Source organism: Mesoplodon mirus, assembly GCF_964341445.2.
Source record: "Mesoplodon mirus genome assembly, chromosome: 18".
NCBI classification, from domain to species: Eukaryota; Metazoa; Chordata; class Mammalia; order Artiodactyla; family Ziphiidae; genus Mesoplodon; species Mesoplodon mirus.
This window is the reverse complement of record NC_138994.1, coordinates 62,124,483-62,148,659: the sequence shown is the minus strand read 5'-3', so window position 1 is coordinate 62,148,659 and position 24,177 is coordinate 62,124,483. Positions and strand designations below refer to the sequence as shown.

Below are 24,177 nucleotides of genomic sequence, written 5' to 3'. Positions count from 1 at the left end.
TATAAAATTAGGGACACAATAAAGTTTTCTTGTATAGGTTTTGAGAAACTGGCACTCCTCAAAATAGCAGATGAGCAACGCAGTTTTTGCTAATGGCACTTGCTGTGACTCAGAGCAAGGACCTACTATTGAATATTCTGCTCAAAATACCTTCAAATTCAAAGAATTTGACGATTTATTTTATTAACATGGCTACTTTACTAAAACATTTTCTGAAACCAAAAGCCATGATGATAATACATTTATAGTCTTATTAAAAGACTGTCATAGTTGGATAACCTAATAAACCAGAAAACTTTTTTTTTTTTTTTTTTTTTTCTATCTTCTCTAACTTAAGGTAGTGCCTGAAAACAAAGGCATTCAGTTACTGTTCAGGTAACCGTTAACACTGACTCAGCCTTCGGGGCTTCTAACCCAAGTATTGACAACCTTTTGTCCTGCCTCTATACCTTTTGAAAGAACAGTGTGCTTTTCATGAAGCTCTCTCATTACCTCAGCCAAAATCATTAATCTTTAAAAGGCATCGGTTTGGGTTTTGGGTTTTTTTTTTTTTTTTTTTTTTAACGTTTACCATCTAGTACATTTTTTTCTCTTGGAAATTTTTGGATTTATTGATTTGAAGGACAGTGTTCAAAATGAGCTGGTATACTGGAATCTATTTTTCTTCCCTCTAAATGATTCTGAAAACAACGCATTCATTAGGTTTCTGTGTGATGACACAGCAGTCACTTTAACAGAATCTCAGTGCAGTTTTGGTTAGATATTCCACACACCAAATATCCAAGCTAAAATCAATTGCTTTGGGGATTCTAAACGTCTTTAAAATTACAGGTCTGTCTGAAAATGCAAGACAGTTACTGAGAAAGAAAATTTTGGTGGCCAGTTCATAATATAGCTCTTGTAACCCAGATTCTGAGATTGGAAATGTAACTTGGTTAAGCTACTGCTTTAACTGTAATAAAACAGTAACTCCTTTAGATTTTTAATTTAGAATTTGTATACTTCCAAAAAAGATTCAAAGTAGCTATACTGTTAAAGTGGTATTAGAAAGGTCATTTCAAATGCTGCAGAATACAGAACATCTTCAAGTATTTGGCTTAACAAAACATAATGAAATTTTGCCAAGCATAAATATTCACTCTGATGACATGGTGGCAAGGCTTTTCTTTGCAGAACAGTCTCTGTCTGCTCTCTTAACTGACAAAGATTCTTCTCTCACCCTCAGTATGTGAGGTATACTTTGGGGAAAACATTAAAAGCAATTTAAATGATTAAGCAAATTCTCAGCAAAACTGCTTAACACACAAAATTATTGTATACCTAATAGAGTTTTCTGTTTAACTGAAAAGGTTACTAAAAATAATGTGTACTTGAATTCTTCCTCAGGATCTTTCTGGAATAGCAATCACATCTCTTTAAGATGAAAAGCACGGAACGAAATTCTTTTATGCTTTATTATATTTGTGCTATTATGAAATATTATTACAGCTTATACTTTAGCAATAAAGTGCTGGGAAGGTTATTAATCGATAATGAATACCGTAGATACCTTAATGCTGTTAGAAGACACGATGCCCCCAGCTTTGAAACGCTTGCATTCCCAAACACTGCTAGTTTACACTGTTGAGGCGGACCCACTGAAATACAATGCTAATAGTTAATCCCTTTCTCCAAGAGTGTACCTTAGCCACACCGAGGAAAAACATGAAGGTTTTACAAACCATCTTTAACCTAATTATCTAAATCTTTGAGGCTCATTAATTATTTGATATGGCTGGGAAAAAAATCCTGCTACAATTTTAGTCCAATTCTTTAGCGTATTTATGACACTCAAATTCTTCACCCAATTTATTACTCAGCTAGACCCATATATATATACATCCGCCAAAATTTCCGCAGAAACGTTAAGAAAGGCTATCACAAGGCCAGTTTGAGATACCTCATAAATGGCCTTCACTGCCCTTTGAGTCAATTGTTTAACGTCCCAAGAGACTACTAGTTCTGTTAGAACCTAAGCGTCAGCTTCTCCAACCGTCCGAAGGGCGTGCGTAAGGGCAGATAGGATTTTTAAACCCCATTTCAGTGTTTCAGTGCCCCCCTCCCTGGGATGTAACAAACCACCCACCACATGAGACTAGGCGGGGGAGGAGCGCTGCAGCCGGCAGCCAAGAGCGCTCTGCAGGGGGGCCGTTTCCCTGAGTCACGGAGAGGGCGGGAGGCTGGGCCCATCTGCCCACGCCACGTCCTCTTCGTAAGGGACTACGTTTAAATAGGCAGGGCCCATTCGGAAAGGGACCAGCACCGCCATTCCTCAAGGCGGCCCAACAGCCACCTCATTCCCAGGAGACGCCGCACTTCCCTAGAACTCGTTTTGCATTCCGGCAGCAATCAGCAGACCTTTCCTGACCAGCGTCACGTGCACCCGGAAGTACGTGGGTGAGACCTAAAGCGCCCACGGAAATGACGTTGATCGCCCCTAGTCGCATGATGTGGCAAAATGCGAAAAAAAGGGGGGGGAGGGAAAAGCAGGCGGCTGGGGAAAGTGATGAGACAAAAAGTAGTCCCTCCGATTCCTCTATTTATCTCCGTGTCGCAGCAGTAAGCGAGGCCCTCAGCGCCCTGCGCCCCACGCTCCGAATTCCTGCGCCCCGATGCACCGCGGCGCTCCGTGGAGGAGTACATAAGGCGGAGGGGGTGAGGTGACCTGGGCGGAGTTCTGTCGCCAGGATCCTTCCGCAGGGCTCAGCCGTTTCCGGAGTCTGCGCTGCGCCCGGTTCCGCCATTGCGGCTCTCGCGGACCCTGGAGCCTCCGCCCCCGACCTGAGCTCTTTCGTCTGCCTGCCAGTTTCCTGCGTCCCCGGAGACTCTCCTGCTGAGCCCAGCCTCCCCCCCTCCCCCTTCTCCTCCTCTCCCTTGGAGAGCCCGGGCAGCCACTGCCCCGCAGCCCCAGTGACAGGAGGAGACCATACACCCCCGACAGCGCCATGGCCCAGATTCTGCCAATTCGTTTTCAGGAGCATCTTCAGGTGCGGTGGGCCCGAGCTAGTGAGGGCTGTGGAGAGAGGGAGGTAGGAAGGAAGAAGCTGGAGTCTGAGCCCAAGCAAAAAGAGGAGAACCGGGGGGGAGGGGGGATGGTGGTGGTGGTATCGGTTCCTGGGGTAGATGGAGGATGGGGCACTGTCTTGGAAAGCTTGAAGGGTTAAATGATGTGGGGCTTGGGTGGAAAGGAAGCGAGTCGGGGTGCATAGGGCAGTGAGGCCATACCTGGGTTTGAAGGCCTCTCTATCTTCGCTTCCTGGATGGCAAGAACTGCGCATAATAACCCTTCCACCCCCGGTTTTATTCAGTTCATTCATTTGGGTACGTTGCGGGGCGGGGGGGGGGCGCGTTCTCCCGCGTTTCTTCCGGAGCAAGAATTCTCTTCCCCTAGGGCAGCGCAGGCTGTCACCTCCCATTGCCCTCTTCCCTTTCCCCCATCGTGTCTGCACCCGGGAGTTGTGGCGCGGGTGGGTTGGGGAGAGGCGACCTTTTTTCTTCCTCCCTCTGCGGCTCTCAACGGGAAAGGCACCTTCCCCGGGCATGCGGAGAACGGCAGTGGCTCCTCTCTTGCCTTCCCCCAGGCAGTAGGAACAGGGAAGCTCACTGAAGGAAAAGAAAGTGGATAGAATGGGGGAACGTATTTCTCAGGGCGGTGTCAATTTCAGAGTGCGTGGGGTCAAGGTTCCTAAGGGGGCTCGCCTTTTTTCACTCTCTTGATGTCTCTGGGAATGGTGCGGCTTTTATGCCCTCTTCGGTTCTAGAAGGGAGAAAAGAGTTGTTTAGAGGTTATTTTTGGGTCTGCTGGAGTCTAGCAGCTAGTTGGCTTGGCGTGAGTACTTCCCTCAGGATTGCATGGAATTGAACGACCCCTGGGGATAGAGCACACCTGCCCTGAGATTTGCAAGGTTATTTGGTCTGTAATTGGTTTCCTTTAGTAGGTTCTAGAGTTCTTCCCCATGGTGCATTATCCTGTAGGCAACAGACTGTCTTATCTGGCAGCTTGCCCATAGCGGGCCCAGGCAGGTGATCATTGGAGGGCTTGACTGAATTAAGTCTCTTCTAAGCTTCTGATTTTCCTGGTTCACCAGTCCTGGTTTTACTTTGGCTGAAATAATTTATTCATAAAGTATGCTTTCTTTCTAATTACCTCCTTAAAGAGGTCTGTCTCAGCTCAGTCATTTGAAGGACTAATTTGTAATGAAAAGAGATGCCAGTGGTTTGATATGACACTAATACTAAGTGGCCTTTTGGACACTTTACCATTGAAGGCTGTTTACTTTCTGCCATTGTTAGAACAACAAATAAATGTTAATTAAAAGGTTTAATATTCTGGCTATCAACATGATTTCATTTTTTTTACAGGTATCACCTTTGCTTGCATCAGCAAGACTTCTTTGTCTTGAAATGTAATGAATTATAAATCTTTACTCAAAAAATGAGTTAAGTAGTGTACTTTATTCAGTCATTTTTGGTTTTCAGATAACTCATCTGATGTAATAGAACACTATTTTACAAAAGGTTAAAAAACATTGTGACAGAATGGACCCAGAAGTTTTTGTTTATGCTCCATCCAAATTTGTATTGCTGTGGTTACTTCTGTTGAATGTTAGGAAAATAATGTTTTTGAGTCTGAGGGGAAGACACAACCTTGTCCTGACGCTAAAGTGCTTCTGGAATATAATCTTCCTGCAGACAAAAATGTGTAAAATCATACACAAGAAAAGCAGTTATAGTTGCTGTTTACTTTACAAAACAGATATAGCCCACTAGTAAATCTTGTTTCTTGACTGGTGGTCGTTTGAGCAATAGTTTTGCATTTCTATTAATGAGGAGACAAGATTGTTGAATAATCCCAAAGACTGGACTCCAACCATGTCACTGATTGAAGACAGATTTAATATGGGTCTGATTTCTAAGTGGTTCAGAGTTTTTGCAGACACTTGAGTGAAGCCATTTCCTTCTCAAATACTTTGAAGAGTTGCGTATAAAGTAGCTTTGCAAATAAACTTGAAGAATTCAGTCATTCATTTTTTGGAGTAGTATATATGCCATGACTAAGTTTAAGCTTGCTTTGGTGGCTGTGTACTCAAGCTGATAATGATTAATTATTGTGCAGAGCCCCAATCACCAACCTCTTCCAGGCTAATATAATTCCTGACTTTTGATTTTTATCCCTTGCTGTATAAAAATTAATAAGGATTATTTTAATTGGCAACTTAGGTCTTTGACCTCTCAGCCCCTGCCAGTTTGCTAAGTAGCAGAAAACTTTCTGAAACACTTAGGATAAAAATTGGGAACAAGAATTGAGGAACTTGCGTGTAGAGTTAACCTGTGAAATCTTCAAAGGGTGAACTGTAAATGAATTTATTTTTATACCGTGGAACTACTTTGGCCAACTGAAGGGTCTGTCATCAAGGACTCAGAACTACATCAAGTGAAGCTTAATATTTTAAGTTATAAAGGAGTTTTTTTTTTTTTCTTTTTTAGGAGGTTTAGGCTGATAGCAGTGAACAGATGAGTGCCTATTTGAGCAAGATTTTGCTAGGATTGCAGGTTCTGAAAAAAATCCTAGGCTACCTATAGTGTTGCCTGCAACTCTGATTTCTTGGCTCATTAAGTATCTTTATGCCAATGGACATATTCTGCTGTATTCCCAGGTTCTTTGGGTCTGAAATTAAAAATCTCCCAACCCTGCTCTTTTCCCTTTGATCCATAAATGTGTTGTGCATTCAATGGTAGGGGTTCTTGCTATGATTATTTTAATTTGCAAAGAGAAAGCAATGCTGAGTATTACTGGGATATGTTATATGCTTAACCGTACTGCCTGGAAGAGGCATACTGCTTGGAATTATGTTGCAGTCTACTTTAGGAATAGCTTCCCAGTTTAAGATGTATCAAGGTTTTCAGAATTTTCCTAATGGTCAGTTTACTCAACTTAAAGGGGTGTGGCTAATTCTAGTGAATGTGCTTTCACTCTGTTTAGGAAATAATTTAAGGCATGAAACTCTGTGTGTAGAATGACAATCACTTTCATTTTGGTGTGCAGTGAAATACATGATTTCAGGAACCTTAACTTAATGATATTTGAATTATATTTAACAGGATGTTTTTCTGTCATTGTTACTGTGTGGCTTTTGCTTTTTGAGAGTTACTATCCAATAGAACTTTCTTCCATGATGAAAATTTATACTAGCTACATAGGCATATTGAGCACTTGAGATGTGGTTATTTTGACTGAGGGACTAAATTTTTACTTTTATTTCTTTTCAATTAATGTAAATGTAAATAGCTACATGAAGCTATTGACTACGACATTGGACTGCACAATTACAGGCCATTCTGATGTGCTTTTTTTTTTTTTTTTTTTCCCCCTCCCGGTACGCTGGCCTCTCACTGTTGTGGCCTCTCCCGTTGCGGAGCACAGGCTCTGGACACGCAGGCTCAGCGGCCATGGCTCACGGGCCCAGCCGCTCCGCGGCAGGTGGGATCCTCCTGGACCGGGGCACGAACCCGTGTCCCCTGCATTGGCAGGCGGACTCTCAACCACTGCGCCATCAGGGAAGCCCCTGATGTGCTTTTTAAGAGTGAAGATTTATCTGGCCACCCATATTTATATGTTTAGAACACTTTGCTACCTAAAATTAAAACATTCATTAATAGAAAGTGTTGGTTGAATACTGTCTCTTTTGGGAAGTGATAATGAACAGTGACTAGTGAATGGAAGGAACAGCAGACTTCCTTTCTTGTGAGAGTCTGTTGTGTCCTTTGAATGTGGCTGGGTGCTTCCAGGTCTTCACCTAATTCCCCCAGACATCCTTCTTAAACAGTAGGAGAAAGTGAGACTCAAACTAGTGCCCAAGGGAACCTGTCAGAGTGGGATTTGAACCTAGATCTTCTGACACTAAATATTTTGAAGAAAAACAATGATTGACCTTAAGAGGAGAAGGTATCAGTATCCTAGTGTGCTTTTTTATCTGTTGGACTTTTCCCTGAGAAGGTGACTTCTCTTCTGGTGTAACGTGTGGTTAATGATGCGGTATAGTAGACAGATCAGGGGTTTGGAGGTTGTTGAGACCAGTTCCATCCAGTAGAAAAATATGAGCCACATCTGTAATTTTATGTTTTCCAGTGGCCATATTAAAAGTAAAAAACAGGTGAAATTAATGTCTCATTTAACTCAGTGTACCCCAAATGTTATAATTTCAACATTGCAATCAGTATAAACTTTTCAGATGAGATATTTTACATTCCTTTTTGGGGGGTACTGAATTTTCAAAATCTGCTATATATTTTACACTTAGAGCACATCTCAATTCAGACCCTATTTTCATTGGATATATTTGACCTGTATTTAGCTTTCATAAAATTTACAGTTGGAAAAGCAGGTTTGCATATGTAGGTTGTTCCAAACATAAGTTTTCCATAATTGACTCGATTATCAGTTACTATTTAATTTTAATTAACTTAAACTTGAAAATTCAAAGTAGCCACATTTGACGTTCTCAGAACCACATGTGGCTTGTGAAATGTCGCTACAGTATTGGAGAAGGCAGGTTAAGACTAACCTCTTGCTCCGTTTTCTCTGTAAGAAGTGTGCTACCCTCACAAAGTGACCGTGAAGGTCTGAGGTCGTGTATGTGAAAGTACTTGGTGTAGCACTTGAAGGGTATTAATTGTTGGCTATATAATTTGTGTCCAATATATTTTATTCAGGTATCTCTTAACCAGTGACAACATTTTATTTTGCAGATTTAAGACCTAGATTTTTATGGTTTATAAATATTTGGTACTCACCTGAGATTTGAATATTTACTATATATCAACAGTTATGTTACACTAGGGACAAAGTGGTGAACAAAACTGACTGCAGCTTGCATATGTGCTTGCATTGATTAGTCGGCAGAGGCTGTCCTCACATAATTGTAACCATGGATGTTATTGAATGTTTGATATTGTGCAGGATTTAATACAAATATTCATATGACACAAAATTGATTCTGCTCTGAAACTGCCCAAAAGGAAGAAAAAATTTTAATTAATCTTTTATAATATCCCATGAGTGCTCACATGTGCCATTGGTACATCTTTAATTAATGTTCCTTGGTCAGACTCCTGATAAACCACATCTGATAAAATACCCACCTGGAATGCCAGTCAGGCCTTTGTTAGTATTTATATGTCCTATAAGATGGTAGTGCAGAAGTGTATGTTCTCACTTAGATAGGAAGTGAGTTCATAGCTGATATTTTAGTCCTTCATATTAGAACAAGGCTGTTTTTTAAAATTTATTTACATAGCCATGCTAAAGCTATTTCATAAAATCAAATTCTAAGCTGTAGCAAAGTTTCCAGCTCTTAGGTATCTTTTCTTTTTTTCCCCCCACCGTTACTTGGCCAAGTGCCTGAGGCTAATGCTCTTAACTCAGGGGGTGGCAGGAGGCTTGGATCTGAATGTATTATGCAAAACCCATCTGTCAGACTCAGATTTTTGTGTCTCATCTTTTGTGTTATGAAAGACATAACTTAAGATAGTTTACATAATTTATGATAGTTTATCCTAGTTCAGAGGGAATAACTATTCATCAAATCCTAATTGTCCTGAAATCTACAAGATCAAAATAAATTGACCATTATAGCTATTTGAGCACCTACTGTGTGCCAAGACCTCTGCTAAATCTTTTATGTTCGTGATCTCATTTGATTGGCAAGAGCATCCCTTCAGGTAGGTAGGGTTAGCCTTATTTTGCAGATGGGGAAACTGAAGCTCATAGCAGTTAACCTGTAGAGTCACACAGCTAGTGAGTGGTTGGTAATATTTGCTCTTCTTTCATTGTGGCACATTGCCTCATTTGGTGAATGATCTGTATAATTTGTTTGTATGCTGTGGTGTTCCTTGATGTATACATTCTACTAGTATGGTTTTTTGTTTGTTTGTTTTTTTGCGGTACGCGGGCCTCTCACTGTTGTGACCTCTCCCGTTGCGGAGCACAGGCTCCGGACGTGCAGGCCCAGCAGCCATGGCTCACGGGCCCAGCTGCTCCGCGGCATGTGGGATCTTCCCGGACTGGGGCACGAACCCGTGTCCCCTGCATCGGCAGGCGGACTCCCAACCACTGCGCCACCAGGGAAGCCCTTACTAGTATGTTTTTAGGTCAGTAGTTTTTATGAGAAAATTAGGGGCCAGTGAACCAACGTCTGGATTTTCTATGCCTTAAGTGGTTATTGAGATGATGTTTTTTAAAGGACTTTATCCAAGTTTCCACTAAAAAATTGTGCAGAATGATTGGAATTGGGTTAACTTGTAATAACCAAGATTATCTATATCCCTGTCATAAGGCTGAACTTCTCAAATTTCTCTTAGACTTTTCCTTAGTGACAAGAGAGTGAATATGTTCTAGTCTGAAGCCACTTGTGAAAGCAGGAAACTTCTGCTTTCTATTTTATTGTATTATTTAAGTTTTTCTGTTTATTCTAATGTAAAACTTGAATAGAACTCAGGGAAGACTGTTACGCTTGGGGAGGGAGGATGGGAAAAGCGGGAGTAGAACATGCTTGCTCAGTTTGAATAGCATAACTGTAGAGGGGAAAATGGTTACACATTTGTAGGATTGTGCTTTGGAAACAGAACTGCCAGTGATACTGGTACTTCCTTGTCTGAATCATTGGGTAAAGTAAGAACTTGTCTTTAAGTTCTGAAGTACAGCAGATTTTATTATCTATTTATTTATTTGGCTGCGGCGTGCAGCATGCAGGATCTTAGTTCCCCAACCAGGATCGAACCTGTGCCCCCTGCCCTGGAAGCGCGGAGTCTTAACTGCTGGACCACCAGGGAAGTCCCCTGAAGTACGGCAGATTTTAAAGCTTATTTTTGAAAGAATAGGAACTGGGTCCATTAAAACCATATGGTCATGTTAAAAAATTTAAATTCTGCAATATACTGTTGTGGAAAATGTTTCACATGTTTAATCCGAGCTCTTATCTTTTTAGCTCTTCTCAACTTTCTCTTTTATTAAATATTTAAAACAATACTTTCTGGCAGTTGTAAAGTTAGCCTATAGTATGTGGTTGTATTTATATCATGATACTTAGCCCGTACAGACACTCAGATATTAATCCTTAGCCCCTGTGCTGGAGGGGAGTCTCTCTTTATCCATTTGAGTTGAACATATATGCTATGCTCAAGGAAAAAATTACCCATTTACCCAGTTATTGAAGACAAGATCTTAGAGTTACAGCAGACTCTCTCCTCCTCATTTTGTACATCCAGTCCATTTATGAAGTAGGGAAGGTGATTGCAGTGTTTAATGACCCCCGTCTGTTGAAACTGGGAATCATGGTAGATGAAAAATGAGAATTGGGTTGAGAGTTGCCTTCATCTATTTCTGACCAGCTGCTCATCTTAGAAAGAGGACTTAAAAACCACTAAAGTGGACAGAGGGAAGCCAAAGGCTATCCACATATGCATAGCCTGGCAAAAAACTAACTTTGGGTAGATCTTATTATTTGAGGATTAATAATTAGGGGAAAAAACCTATAGGGAGAACATGGTTCAAAAAATCCATCTCTTTCCCAACTCTCTACAGTACTTTACATTCTTTCCTATTGAACTATGCAAATCTAAGGCAGGTGTCTTTTTTTAACCATAAAATATCCCACAGGAAAGAGTTTCCTTACATTAAAAGTCTTACCAAGTGTCTGTATTACTGAGTCCTTTACAGTTGCTTCTGTTTTAATTGAATACTACAACACTGTTCAGGGAAGGCTACCATGGACTTGAAATCAGCTGGATTGGTAAGAGGTAAATTTAACACACCTAATAATTATTCCTCTCTGTATGGCTTCCCAATTACAACTGTTGGATGTTGTAAGCAAACATTTTAAATTTCACTCAAAAACCAGTCCATTAGGGACGTGTTTCTGGAGATTGTAATCCAAAAACAAGTGTAAAAACACCTCTCCTAATACAGAAATAGAAATTTGAGGCATGTTATACATTTCCCATGATGGTACCATAATGAATTTTTAAAAAGCACTTTGATGGATGCAGATGACTTTCCACTGCTCATGAAGACACTGATGTAAACAATGCGCATGAAGAGTTTAAAATGGTTCCTGAAATATGAAGAGTAGAAACACATTTCCAAGTTAATTATTTTATAATTTTAAATGTCTATATAAACTGTCAAATGACCACATGAATTATATATTAAGCATATCTAAAATTAAAATTAACCATTTTAAAGTGAACAATATAGTGGTATTTAGTACATTCACAGTGTTTTGCAACCATCACCTGTATCTAGTTCCAAAACATTTCATTACCCCAAAAGGAAACTCCATATCCATTAAGCAGTCTCCTTCCTCCCTCCTCCCATCCCCCAGCAACCACTAATATGCTTTCTATCTCTATGAATTTATCTATTCCTATAAATGGAATCATACAATGTGTGACCTTTTGTGTCTAATTTCCTTCACTGAGCATACTGTTTGAGGTTTATCCATGTAGTATGTATCAGTACTTTATTCATTTATGGCTGAATAACACTCCATTGAATGGATATACCACATTTTATTTGTCCTTTCATTGATCGATGAACATTTGGATTCTTTCCACCTGTTGGCTATTGTGAATAGTGCTACTGTGAACATTACAGGTTTTTGTTTGAATACCTATTTTTAGTTCTTTTGGATATATACCGAGGAATGGAATTTTTGGCTCATATGGTAACTCTATATTTTAACTTTTTGAGGGACTGCCCAACTTTTTCACAGCAGCTACACCACTTTACATCCCCATCAGCAGTATATGAGAGTTGCAGTATTTCCACATTGTCTCCAGCAGCTATCAGAAGCTTTTTTGGATGACCAGGGAATAGTCTACTTGGGACAATGAATACCCTATTTGGTGTTTTTACTTCCGTGTGTTCTCTCCCAATCTTTGTAGTTCTGCCCTCCCTTAAATTGTGTGTCCTGCTTTAGATTGCATTTCCATAACCAGTCATAGCTTGGGTAGCATTCAGTTGTTCTGTGCCAGCTGAACGGCATTTATACAGGAAAGGGCATAACCTTGGGGAGTCATACCTATCTGCAAGGTTTGGGGTGTAAAAAACTTCCCTGTATTTCCCTGCAGCTTGGTCAGAATTGATATGTGATATTTCATCAAATTCTTGGATTATTATTTTTAAAGAAAGAGTCACATTTAAAGGTTTTTAATTTTCCAGTTAGTAGTTGGCTACAAGTAGGAAAAATTCTTCGAGTCTCTTGATAGTTTACCAAAGCTAGTAGTCTTATGGTTCCTGTCTCCAACTGTGGTTCCTTCCTGAATGTATTACTTAACAATATGGAGTGACCAGAATAAAAAAATTCTCCTGAGAATGATTGCCTCAAAGACTAACATGGAGTAGAAATAAATCTATATGTTTAAGTGTGGGGTCCACAAGGGCATTTTTATTTGTTGCTTAAAATGTGTGGAGCGCATAGAAAACAATGGCTGGTATACTGTTGATGAAAGAATTAAAGGAATGCTGCACTTTCAGCATTTTTTTTTTTATTTCCTGTAGAAGACAGAAACTGCAGTTTTTATTTGACATTCTGCTAGTTTCCTGGAAGGGCTCAATGAAGTTACTATTGTCAGCATTTTCTTCACTGTGATTAATACTAGTGAAGGTAGAGGATGTTTTGGAACTTTTAAAGGAAGTTATGCTGAGTGAAATCCTTGGGATAGGAAGTTAACCACATCTTGAAGCACCTAAAAATACCTGTATTGGGTGACATCCACGTATCAGCAGGACTCGAAAATTGTTGACCTCTTCACTCTGTAGCAGTAACACTTAAGTCTTTGTCAAGATACAAGATTCATTTACAGAAAAGGTAACTGAAATAGGATTCTACATAGAGCACAGCACAAAATTGCCTTGTCTGAAATACAGTAGCTGTACGTGCTTCCTTTACATTCTAACTATTCAGATGAAACGAGGAGGAAGGAACTGGAGAGTGTAAAGCCAAGCACTACTTGTGAAACACAACCCTTGATAATAATGCTGTCGTAAACACGCATGTTAACGTATTTTGAGTTTCAGCCGATTCAGCTGGTAGATTGAGGTCTGTTCTGAGTCTACTAGTCATTCGTTCGGAAGCATACTTACCGTGTGTGCTTATAAAGAAGCCTATTTCCAGTGAGTGTTCCTGTCTGACCAAATGTAATAAGCGCTGGTTGAAATTAGTAGGCTCAAAGCAAACTTATTACTCGTTTAATTATGTGAGATTTGTAGGCATAGACACAACTGTGATTGATTGCTGAGACAGATGTTGTGCTGGTGGAGAGTATCATCCTTAGCCAGTCAGAGAATTGGGCATTGAAAAAGTAGTCTGGTTTTCCTTGGTTGAATTGTCACATGCCAGAATTTTCTACCCTTTTTATTTTATTATTTTATTTTTTTAACTTTTGGCTGCACACTGTAGCCTGCGGGATCCTAGTTCCCCGACCGTGGATCGAACCCACACCCCCCACAGTGGAAGCTCGGAGTCCCAACCACTGGACCGCCAGGGAAGTCCCTCTACTGTTTTTAATACATGTATACTATTGGATTAAATATATATATATATATATATATATATATATAGAGAGAGAGAGAGAGAGAGAGAGAGAGAGAGAGAGACCATTCGGTTCCTTTAACAATATTTTCATAGTTTGATCACTAATGTATTCTACTAAGATGCTGACTCACCACCAGTGGGTTTCCTGATTCCTTGATATAAGAAGGCTTTGCTAACTGTCTTTAGTAACAAGAATTTTGAAAAAAGCAAGTTGGGTTTCCCTGGATTTGACTATGTAATGTTAATAGCATGACATCAGAGCCAATCTATTTTAGAATAGTTTGTCATGATACCATAGTCCCAGAGCTAAATAACTGTAAAAGGATAGAAATCCCTAAAATAGAGTGCTTATGTGCCCCCACTGTGTTCTAAGTGCTTGCTGTATGTTAAATCACTTAAACCTTTTATGCAGCACCTAGGCATGCCTTGCTCCCCCTCAAACAGGGATGGACACTTTCTCTTTCCTGTTTGCCACATGTACAATTAAATCAAGTACAGTTTCAAAACCAAGACAAGAAAAAACAAAGCTTAAAGCATTAAAAACTGATGAGCATGTAACTTAGATTTCTGAATCTAATATTGCTGAAGTTAAAAAAATTTTTTTTACCATATTTAATTTTAATACAATCTCTTTCACAGTTAACATTGTTGAAATGGGGGATTCATCTTACAGTTGTATACTCTTCCCCCAAAAGCTTTATGATATTGATGAGCATCTTAGAAACTGAGGCAGTGGTGGTTTCTCAGGCGCAGAGATGGGCCTTTCTTTTCTCATATTCTCTGAAGGAATTACATCTTATTATTATCTGTACCTTCTCAGTGCTTCTCAGCTCCGTATAACTTGGGCCTTAGCTATTTGAATGTTTAGTGATCTCTTGAAAGAGGCACCGAGACTTAGGTGGGCTCTTCCTTGTGCTACCACTGAACTTTGTAGATTTTTTTCCCCCAGAGCCTCCCGCAGCTATCTGGACTTTGAAACCTGAAAGTTCTAGTTTTCCCTGCTTCTCCTTGTCAGAAATCCTTATATAAGATGAAAGTGTTTCTTTGCCAACTATCCTTTATATTTTGCCAGAGTTTAATGTAAAAGAAGTTCTCCCTTTCTCCTTGTCGGATTCCCAAGAAAAACTTGTGAAAACAGTGCTCTCCAGTAGAACTGTGCAATGATGGAAATGTTCTATATTCTGTGCCTTCCAATACAGTAGTCACATGTGGCGGTTGAGTACTTGAAATGAGATTGATGTGAATGAGGAACTGAATTTTAAATTTTATTTACTGAACAAAATTAAATAGCTGCATGTGACCAGTGGCTGCCATAGTGGACAGTGTAGCAAACCTCTCAGTTCTGATAGGGCAGACATTATACAGCTCTTTTACAGAGCATAAACTCTTGCTCTGGAATTATATCACTCTTTGAATGGTTTGATTTTCATCTTTACCTTTTGAAGTTGTGTTCTTCCTTCCAGCCCTACAGGTAAATTGCCCAATAAAAGTCTAATCCCTACAATTGCAATTTAATTTTCAAGTTCTGTAACCTATAAGAGCAGAGATTCATCCCTTTTTTAAAACTTCAAAAAATAATAAATTTGCAAGTTGTCATAATACTGGGAAGAGCATATACCCAATGATCTAGATTTTTAATAATATTTTGCTGTATTTGCTTTTTTGTTTTAATGAAACATTTTTTTTTAATTCAGGCTATTATGACATTTTATAAATATTCCAGCCTGCATCTTTAGAAGATAAGGACATTTTCTTACAATCACGATATCATTATAGCATCCTAATAGTTAACAGTTCCTCAGTACCTAAAAACCAGTCGGAATTCAGATTGGCCCCAAATGTTATTTGGTTTGTTTAAAGCAGGATCCAAACAAGATCTACATGTTGCTTTCAGTTACAACTCTTAAGTTTCTTGTAAGAAACATTTTATTCATACAGAGTTTGAGATTTATGGAAAAGTTTGAAGAATGGTACAAATTCTTTGTACACTTTACCCAGATGTGTCAATTCTTTCATTTTTTACTACATTTGACTTATCCTCTTTAGCCTCTCTATGTACATTTTTTTACTGAACTGTTTGAAAGTAGTTTGCTGATGTGATGTCTCTTTGCCACTGCATACCTTAGTGTGTTTTTTTTTTTTTTTTTTTTTGCGGTACGTGGGCCTCTCACTGTTGTGGCCTCTCCCGTTGTGGAGCACAGGCTCCGGACGCGCAGGCTCAGTGGCCATGGCTCACGGGCCTAGCTGCTCCACGGCATGTGGGGTCTTCCCGGACCGGGGCACGAACCTGTGTCCCCTGCATCAGCAGGCGGACTCTCAACCACTGCGCCACCAGGGAAGCCCTAGTGTGTATTTAATAAGAATAACAAAATGGTCTTCTATAGCCATACTGCAGCAATCAAGGTGAAGAAATTGACTTTAACAGAATACTGTTATCTCGGGCTTTATTCAGATTTCATCAGTTGTTCCAATAATGTTCTTTATATCAAAAGAAAACTCAGGATCATGAATTGCATTGAGTTGTCCTGTTTCTTTAGTTGTCTTTAGTCTGGAACTCTTTGTATTTCAAGACGTAGATATTTTTAAAGAGTACAGATCATTTATTTTGTGGCACGTTCCTCAATTTGTGTTTATCTGATAGGTCATATGGTTTTGGCAGGAGTACTACAGGAGTGATGTGTTCTTCGTAACGCATCTCACTGGGAAGCACATGCTGTCGCTTTGACCCACTGCTAGTTACATTAACTTTCTCATCATTTGGTGAAGCTTATGTATAACAGGTTTCTTCACTATAAATCTCTTTTTCCCTTTGTAATATCTTGTGGGGAGATATTTTGAGACTTTGTAAATATCTGTTACTCCTCAAAATTTCATCCATTAATTTAATATCCATTGATGATCCTTGCCCAAATCAATTATTGTGTTGACTGCAAAATACTGACTTTTAAAGAATTCCATTGGTCTTTCACCATTTTTTTAAAATTAGGGTATAGTTGCTTTACAATGTTGTGTTAGTTTCTGCTGTCTTTCACCATTTTTAAGTTAGCTTTCTTCTCCAAGAAACAACTTTTCCTTTTATATTTATATTATTTATATTAGTGTGGACTCCTGGGTTTCATAAATCTCTTTTAATCTATAATTGTCCTGAAAAGTAATTAGCAGTATACATATAGTAAAGGAATGTTGTCCTTCTGTGTAAGAATATTTGGGCCTCCAGAATTCTAGGCATATTGAAAAGAAGAGTTGGGTAGGATGGGGAGGGTGGGAGGGAGGGAGACACAGGAGGGAGGGGATGTGGGAACAGATGTATATGTATGACTGATTCACTTTGTTGTAAAGCAGAGACTAATAAAAAAAATTAAAAAAATAAAATTAAAACAAACAAAAATATATATAAAAAAATAAATAAATAAAAAAGAAGAGTTGGGAGAGGCTTTCATTCTTTAAGAAAGTTCTTTTACCTGAGGAGCTTAAGGTTTAGTTGGGTAAATGGATCTGAAATTGTGGGGCATGGGCAGTGAGGAAAAGTTGGGAAATTCTAGTTTTGGAAAGCTACAGTAGAGGGGAGAGGAAGAGGCAGCGCATGTGTCTCTGGATCAGGCAGTTTCAACTCTTCTGCACACCAAGGGGAGAAACGCTGAGCCTGCTTTCCATTTCACCTTCTATTTCTTAGCCTTGAGCTCTTTACAGTAAAGAATTTTTTATGATACCGTATGCCTTTTGTTTGCATTAGCTTTCCCGGCTTGCTGCCTAAACAAAGGTGTAGGAGACATATTTGCCAAGTTTGTTAGAAAGCCTTAGCAATACTATTCCAGGGTGCCCCTAAAAATAAGAATTGAAATAAAATAGGGTTACTTAGCATGAATATGTTACATGCTTCCATGTTATGTGATTCTGAAGATTCTGATCTCTAACTTTATTTTTTAAAATTGTTTTTAAAAGTCTTTATTGAATTTGTTACAATATTGCTTCTTTTTTAATATAAATTTATTTATTTTATTTATTTTATTTTTGGCTGCGTTGGGTCTTCGTTGCTGCACACAGGCTTTCTCTAGTTGCGGCGAGCGGGGGCTACTCTTCGTTGAGGTGCGCGGACTTCTCATTTTGGTGGCTTCTCTCTGGGAGCACGGGCTCAAGGCACGCGGGCTTCAGTAGTTGTGGCTTGCGGGCTCTAGAGCGCAGGCTTAGTAGTTGTGGTGCACGGGCTTAGTTGCTCCGTGGCATGTGGGATCCTCCCGGACCAGGGTTCGAACCGATGTCTCCTGCATTGGCAGGTGGATTCTTAACCAGTGCGCCACCAGGGAAGCCCCTGCTTCTGTTTTATGCTTTGGTTTTTTTGCTGTGAGGCATGTGGGATCTTAGCTCCCCGACCAGGGATTGAACCTGCATGCCCTGCATTGGAAGGCGAAGTCTTAACTACTGGACCGCCAGGGAAGTCCCTCTACCTAAATTTAGTTAGGCAAATTAAAGAGCAGAGTTGGAAATTTTAAAGAGTAATTTCCTTCTCTTGAAAGAAAAAACAAACAAATTCAGTGTCTAATAAGTTAAGCACCCGGAGACCAGTAATCTTTTATCAGTAATCAAAAGAAATTCACACCCAGAATTTCAGCCAACTTCTAGGACAGCTGTATTAAGCAGATAAAATGCAAATACAAAACAGCTTACCTTGAGCTGGCCTAAGTACTGATGTGTTGTACGTACTAATAGTATCTATTGAAGTCTTACTATGTGTAAGGCACTGTTCTGAAAGCACTTCACAGTAAATCCTCACAATTGTGGGATAGGTACTGTCATCTCACATGTTTGAGGTGAGGAAATGGATATACAGAGAGAATTGATTTGCCCATGATCATTTATATGGCAAAACTAGGGCTAAACCCAGACGTTTTGGCTCTTACGAGGAACCCACAGAACTAATTCTGGATAGCACTTGTTTATAATCAGAGTTATACACGTGTACAGTAATTGTCTACTTGAATGAAGGACCCTCTGTGTTCTCTAGGTTATGTGGAATCTGAAATACTATTTTTCACTTCAAAACTAAGAATGCAGTGTCTCACTTTTTTCTCTTGGCATGTTAATCCATACTGGGGTGAGGAGGGGAGGAGAGGGAAAAGGAATCATTTTTGTATCGTTTGTAAAATGTAATTCCAGGGCACTCCAGAGTGTTGGGTGTGCTGATTAACAGTAAATCTATTAATATTTACAGTCAGCCCTCCCCTCCATATCTGTGGTTTCCCATCCATATGAAGGACTTTCCAGCATCTGTGGACTTTGGGTGTCTGCGAGGGGTCCTGAAACCAATCCCCAATGGATGCTGAGGGATGGGCAACTGTACTTAATTTTTGGAATCTGAACTAGATTTACGTGTCAAGTCCTACAGTATTGCCACTTACAGACCAGTGTCCAAAATCTAGCCTGGAAACTAAACAAATTACACAGTTCGGGTGGCTTTCTTTAAAGGGGGAGCAGTTGATAGTTTGTGTGCTTTTGTGCATGTGCCATTAATGTTCTTTTTAAAAGGGAGAATGGAAATACATACTTGCATCTGTGCATAGGATATCCAAGATGGAAAAGTATCTCTTATTGCTTGGGGGAGAGAGGTATTACTGGAAACATGGAGTGGGTGACTTTTCATAGTGTATATACCCTTTAGTATAGTATGAATTATTTGCCATGTACATGTAATAACTATTCAAAAAAAGTAATCCCTTTTCTTGGGCCTAAGTTTATTGACTCCATATTCTTATTTTATAACAGCAAAATAAAAGTTCTTTGAAGTTAAAAAAAAAACCCACTTAATTATAGAAACTTCCAAGTATATCTCAAAATAGAATGTCCCCATCTTCAACAGTAGCAACACTTTGCCAATTGAGAGGATAAAAAATGTGGCCAGAATTCTGATATTGTTGTATATTCTCTGTAAATAGCTGCAAGTTTGGAGATGCTTATACGGTCTCTGAATTTATTAGTGATTTCTTCCACAGTCTGTAATTCAGTTTCTGTGGTAGATAGCTCATACACCATCAGACCTTTATGATTGACTAGAATATTTTATGGCTAGTATGTGCTGTTTTGAAAATGAAATCTGTTTAAAAACATGACGGTGTTTTTTGGGTTTTTTTGTCTGCGCTGAGTGGCTTGCGGGATCCTAGTTCCCTGGCCAGGGATCAAACCCGGGCCTCCAGCAGTGGAAGTACGGAGTCCTAACCTCTGGACCACCAGGGAATTCCCTATGTTGTATTTTAAAGTTTTAATCTGTATGAATATTGCTAGACACAGTTATCTAGTATGGTAGCCCTTTTATATGATTCTATTTTAAGAGTGCACCTAACCCAGAATTGTGATTAATGATGGTGACCTGTCCTATGACTGTTTTGGGATGTTTTCCTTTTGAATATATCCTAGGAAAATATGGGAAGAATTGGTGAGCGTTCTGGGCATTCTCACTGAAAAGTATCACCAGAAAGGAAAAATTCTTACTGACATTATTTGAAGAGAAGGGAGCAAATGTAACTTTCTGTTAACTGATAGGAGTAGGTCACTTGAAGTTCTGTCACTTATCCTAACAACTGGGATAGGCTTTTTAGGAAGTAGAAGTTTCCTATTTAGTTGTATAAATGGGCATTACTTAAGTAGGCTTCTTAAAATGTTTAAATATGTGAATTGGTGAGAATTTGCCATCTACCTCTTGTTTAATTTTTTGTTGTTTTTTTGTTTGTTTTTTTGCGGTATGCGGGCTTCTCACCCTTGTGGCCTCTCCCGTTGCGGAGCACAGGCTCTGGACGCGCAGGCTCTGGACGCGCAGGCTCAGCGGCCATGGCTCACGGGCCCAGCCACTCTGTGGCATATGGGATCTTCCCGGACCGGGGCACGAACCCGCGTCCCCTGCATCGGCAGGTGGACTCTCAACCACTGCGCCACCAGGGAAGCCCTAATTTTGTTTTTTAAATAAAGGGTGTATGTTTGTTTCACATGAAGAACATTCTTGATAGAGAAGATTAAAAGTATATATATATGCATATAAAATATATATGCATAGCTTATATGCATATATGTGTTTAATGAGAAAAGAATATAAGGATTACCTAAATTGTGAGGAGTACAGGAACCCCACCCCCTTTGAACCAGATCTTTGCTTTTTCTGCAGATAAAACAGCTCTGAGGCTGAAGGTCAGTGCTAAATTTTGACAACATGTGCCTTTCTTGCTGCATTTATCTGGAGATCTAGCTGGGAATAAGAAACACATATTTCTTGACTTACCTTTTTTCCTCCTCTCTACTGCATTTTCTAATAGTGTTTTCTCTTACGGTTGTCTTGTACCTGCCTCTTTTGTGGAGGGGTGAAAAGGAATCTATTAGACTCATTTATGGGTTCACTTAGTAGTGTTTGTGGTTTGCATCCTTGTTTTACTTTTAATTTTACTGTTTGACTAACACTATTTATTTTTACTTTCTCAGACACTGTAGGATTTAAGCTGTGACAGTTGGGACTCAAAATTGCCTTAGGTGAATGCTTGGTAGTGACTTAGAAGCGTAGAATTCTTATTTTACAGAGTAGTCTAGAAGATAACTCGTTGCTTTTACATATATAGTTCTGGGAGCTCTAGGATCTACTGGAATATTTTTTTAATTATTGGAAAGGTAGCTATCAATTAAGCTTAAGAGTCTGAGGACTGGTCTACTCAGAAAAACGAATGTATCCACCTCACGTGAAATTAGACGAACAATTTGGTTTGTACGAGGCTTCCTTTAAGCCCACACACAGTGTCTTCATATATTGTTGAGGACCACTTATATTTATCTTCCTCCATTAGTTCTGAAACTAAAAGTCACTAAAAGTTAAAGTTAGGAAGAAATGAAAATTGATAATTAATAAAGTTTTGTTGTAACCAAACTCATGTATAAGTTACATATCTCACAGCTTGTGTATTTGGCTTGCACTGCAGCAGATACTTGAGCTTGTACAACTAGTTAATCTTCTACTTTATTACCATGTTTGTGTTAATAGTTAAAAAATTGCTTGTCTCCTTGCCCTGGTATTCAGTGACTAAGTTACTGTAACTATACTTCATAATTGGTTGTGCCTGCAGTCATTGAGGTACAAGGGGGAAGTGAAAGTAAAATGTAGTCTCTTAATCTTATGTTGTATCTTTTTGAGATCCTGGTCTAGTTATAGTTAAGCACTATTGGCAGAAGAGTTTGACAAAAGAATTTAAGTTAAATACATTTAATTTGTCTCAGCCAGTCCACAAGAGAGTAGTGACAGTGATGGTCTCTGGGAAGGGAAATAGGCTATCTGGGGAACAAAGGCAGGAGGAAGACTTGATTTTTTTTTTCTTCCTGTGCTTTTAAATTTTTGTTTGATTTTGTTCTGTGTGAATTTGTTGTCTATTGGAGGAAAGGAAAAAAACAAACAAAAAACCCTAGGCTGGTCAAAGCTAAGAAAGCCTTCAGATAGGCTTTGAGTGGTACTTAGTCTATTATACTACATTTAGTCGCTCAGAGAAATGACCCACTCTGGTAGAAGTCTTCTTTTAACAAGTGCCTTTTGTTCTTAACACACTTAACTAGTTTTCAAAGACCTGCTGTCTTTAGGTCCTATATATTTGCTTAGCAAATACTTTAATAGCTTCTGAGTACACAAAGCAAATGTGATTCCATTATTTTCCTTGTTAAAATCCCTAAGTAGCTTCCTTTGCCTATAGAATAAATTCAGGACTCTTACTGGGGTACATTTAGCTTATCAGTCTAGCCCTTGCTTGTGTTTATAACCTTAATTCTCTACTCTGAAAGCCTTTCATAGTCTATGTTCCCAATGTTACAAAAGTACTTACAGTTCCCTTAGCAGACCACACTTTTGTATCTCTAGGCCTCAGCATTTGTTCTTCCTTCATGTTGAGCGTTCATTCCCTTGTCTGTAGGCCTCCTTTGACAGGATCTCTCTTTCCTATCTTTGTTTTGGCACTTTTTGCAAAGTATTGTTTGTCTGCTCTGGCTAATCCACGTTCCTTTAGACCAAGAACCCTGTGAAATTTTTAAATCTCTCATTTTATGCTGTAATTTAATTTTCAGATACCTGAGGTCCAATGCATATGAACAAGTAACTACTAATGGCTAAAGGGGATTAGAGAGGACAGATGCAGTAGTTCAAAGATCTTAAACCAAGAAACACTGATTACCTCAGGTCCCTTAACCCATAAAGGCTAGCTCTCAGATGTAGCTCTTTCCTTTATCTTTATATCTATTTATTCTGCCTCTTAGTTGTAATCAGAGGGTTATACATCTCAAGTTACAACTACAAGGTTATAACAAAACAATTGAATGCCATATTTGTTGGAAGAGAGAAGGTCCATTATAGTAATTGCCTCACTTGAATCAATGGAGTTGTCACTGTTGACCTTGAAGCAACAGTGAGGATTTGTAATGATAACAATACGTGAATATCAAGTCTTTCTAATTTGCTTTGTAATATGGTTTATTAATATTTTTGTTTTTTTCCCTCAGCTCCAGAACCTGGGTATAAACCCAGCAAACATCGGCTTCAGTACCCTGACTATGGAGTCAGACAAATTCATCTGCATTAGAGAGAAAGTAGGAGAGCAGGCCCAGGTGGTAATTATTGATATGAATGACCCAAGTAATCCAATTCGAAGACCAATTTCAGCAGACAGCGCCATCATGAATCCAGCCAGCAAAGTAATTGCACTAAAAGGTATAAAAAGATTGTGGGTTTTTTTTTTTCTTAAAACACTTTTCCATGTATAATTTATTCAAATACAATAATTAGGACCTATTTTTTTAGTATATTGATTAAATTTGGTTAAATAGATCTGCAACGTTAAAGCTGTTACCGTATTTGATTTTTAACTACTTTCATGACTTTTACTTGGCATATTTCTGTGAGATGTCTTACTTTCTACTCATAAGATCTACTTGGAAAATTTTAAGTTTTAGATGAAATGAGTTTAAATTTTATACCTACAGTGTGATAAGATTGTACTGAAAACATAACTCCATATACAGAAGACATAAGTTAGTGATTCATATTCTGGAATAAAATATACTTTACTAATACTAGCACCTAAACATTGCAGAAGTTTGTTATGATGATAAACTTGCTCTTCATGCTGTGCCTTTTTTATGCTTCAGGCTTGTGTTTCATTTAGATTATCAAGTTCTAAAAATGGCTTGAATTTACACTCATTTTTAAAAGTGTGTGTGTGTATAGGTGGGTATTAAATTTTTGGAATCAACGGTGTTAGAGTTTATTCAGACTAACTTTTTAATTGTCACAACAGGGAACTGTACAGCCTGTCAATCTAAACAGAGTTCAGAGAACCTCATACTCTCTGGGAGTCTATGTTAATTTTTTTCCTTTGAATTATAGACTGAGTGAAATTGACCGTTTAGTAGAGTTTTTAAGAGGACTAGGTAACAAACTGGCTGAATCTGAAAGGCACATTTAATTGCCTATTTTTTGCTCTGTCGTTTTTCTTCTTGGTTGTAGGAGGAAGAGTTCAGATTCCTAGTAATTTCTTGA

At 39.0% G+C, this 24,177-nt stretch overlaps 1 protein-coding gene across 2 annotated transcripts in view; it reads left to right on the top strand.

Moving 5' to 3' along the window:
- Positions 1–2,570: 2,570 nt before the first annotated feature.
- Positions 2,571–24,177, top strand: part of CLTC (clathrin heavy chain) — a 68,150-nt gene continuing 46,543 nt past the window's right edge. Inside the window, exons 1-2 of one of the 2 annotated variants that reach the window (XM_082603167.1) lie at positions 2,571–3,026; positions 23,142–23,349. In XM_082603167.1, coding sequence (XP_082459293.1) covers positions 2,985–3,026; positions 23,142–23,349 — 250 coding nt within the window. In that variant the 5' untranslated portion in view covers positions 2,571–2,984. The remainder of the gene's footprint in view (positions 3,027–23,141; positions 23,350–24,177) is intronic. The other variant, XM_082603168.1, reaches the window with a different exon arrangement.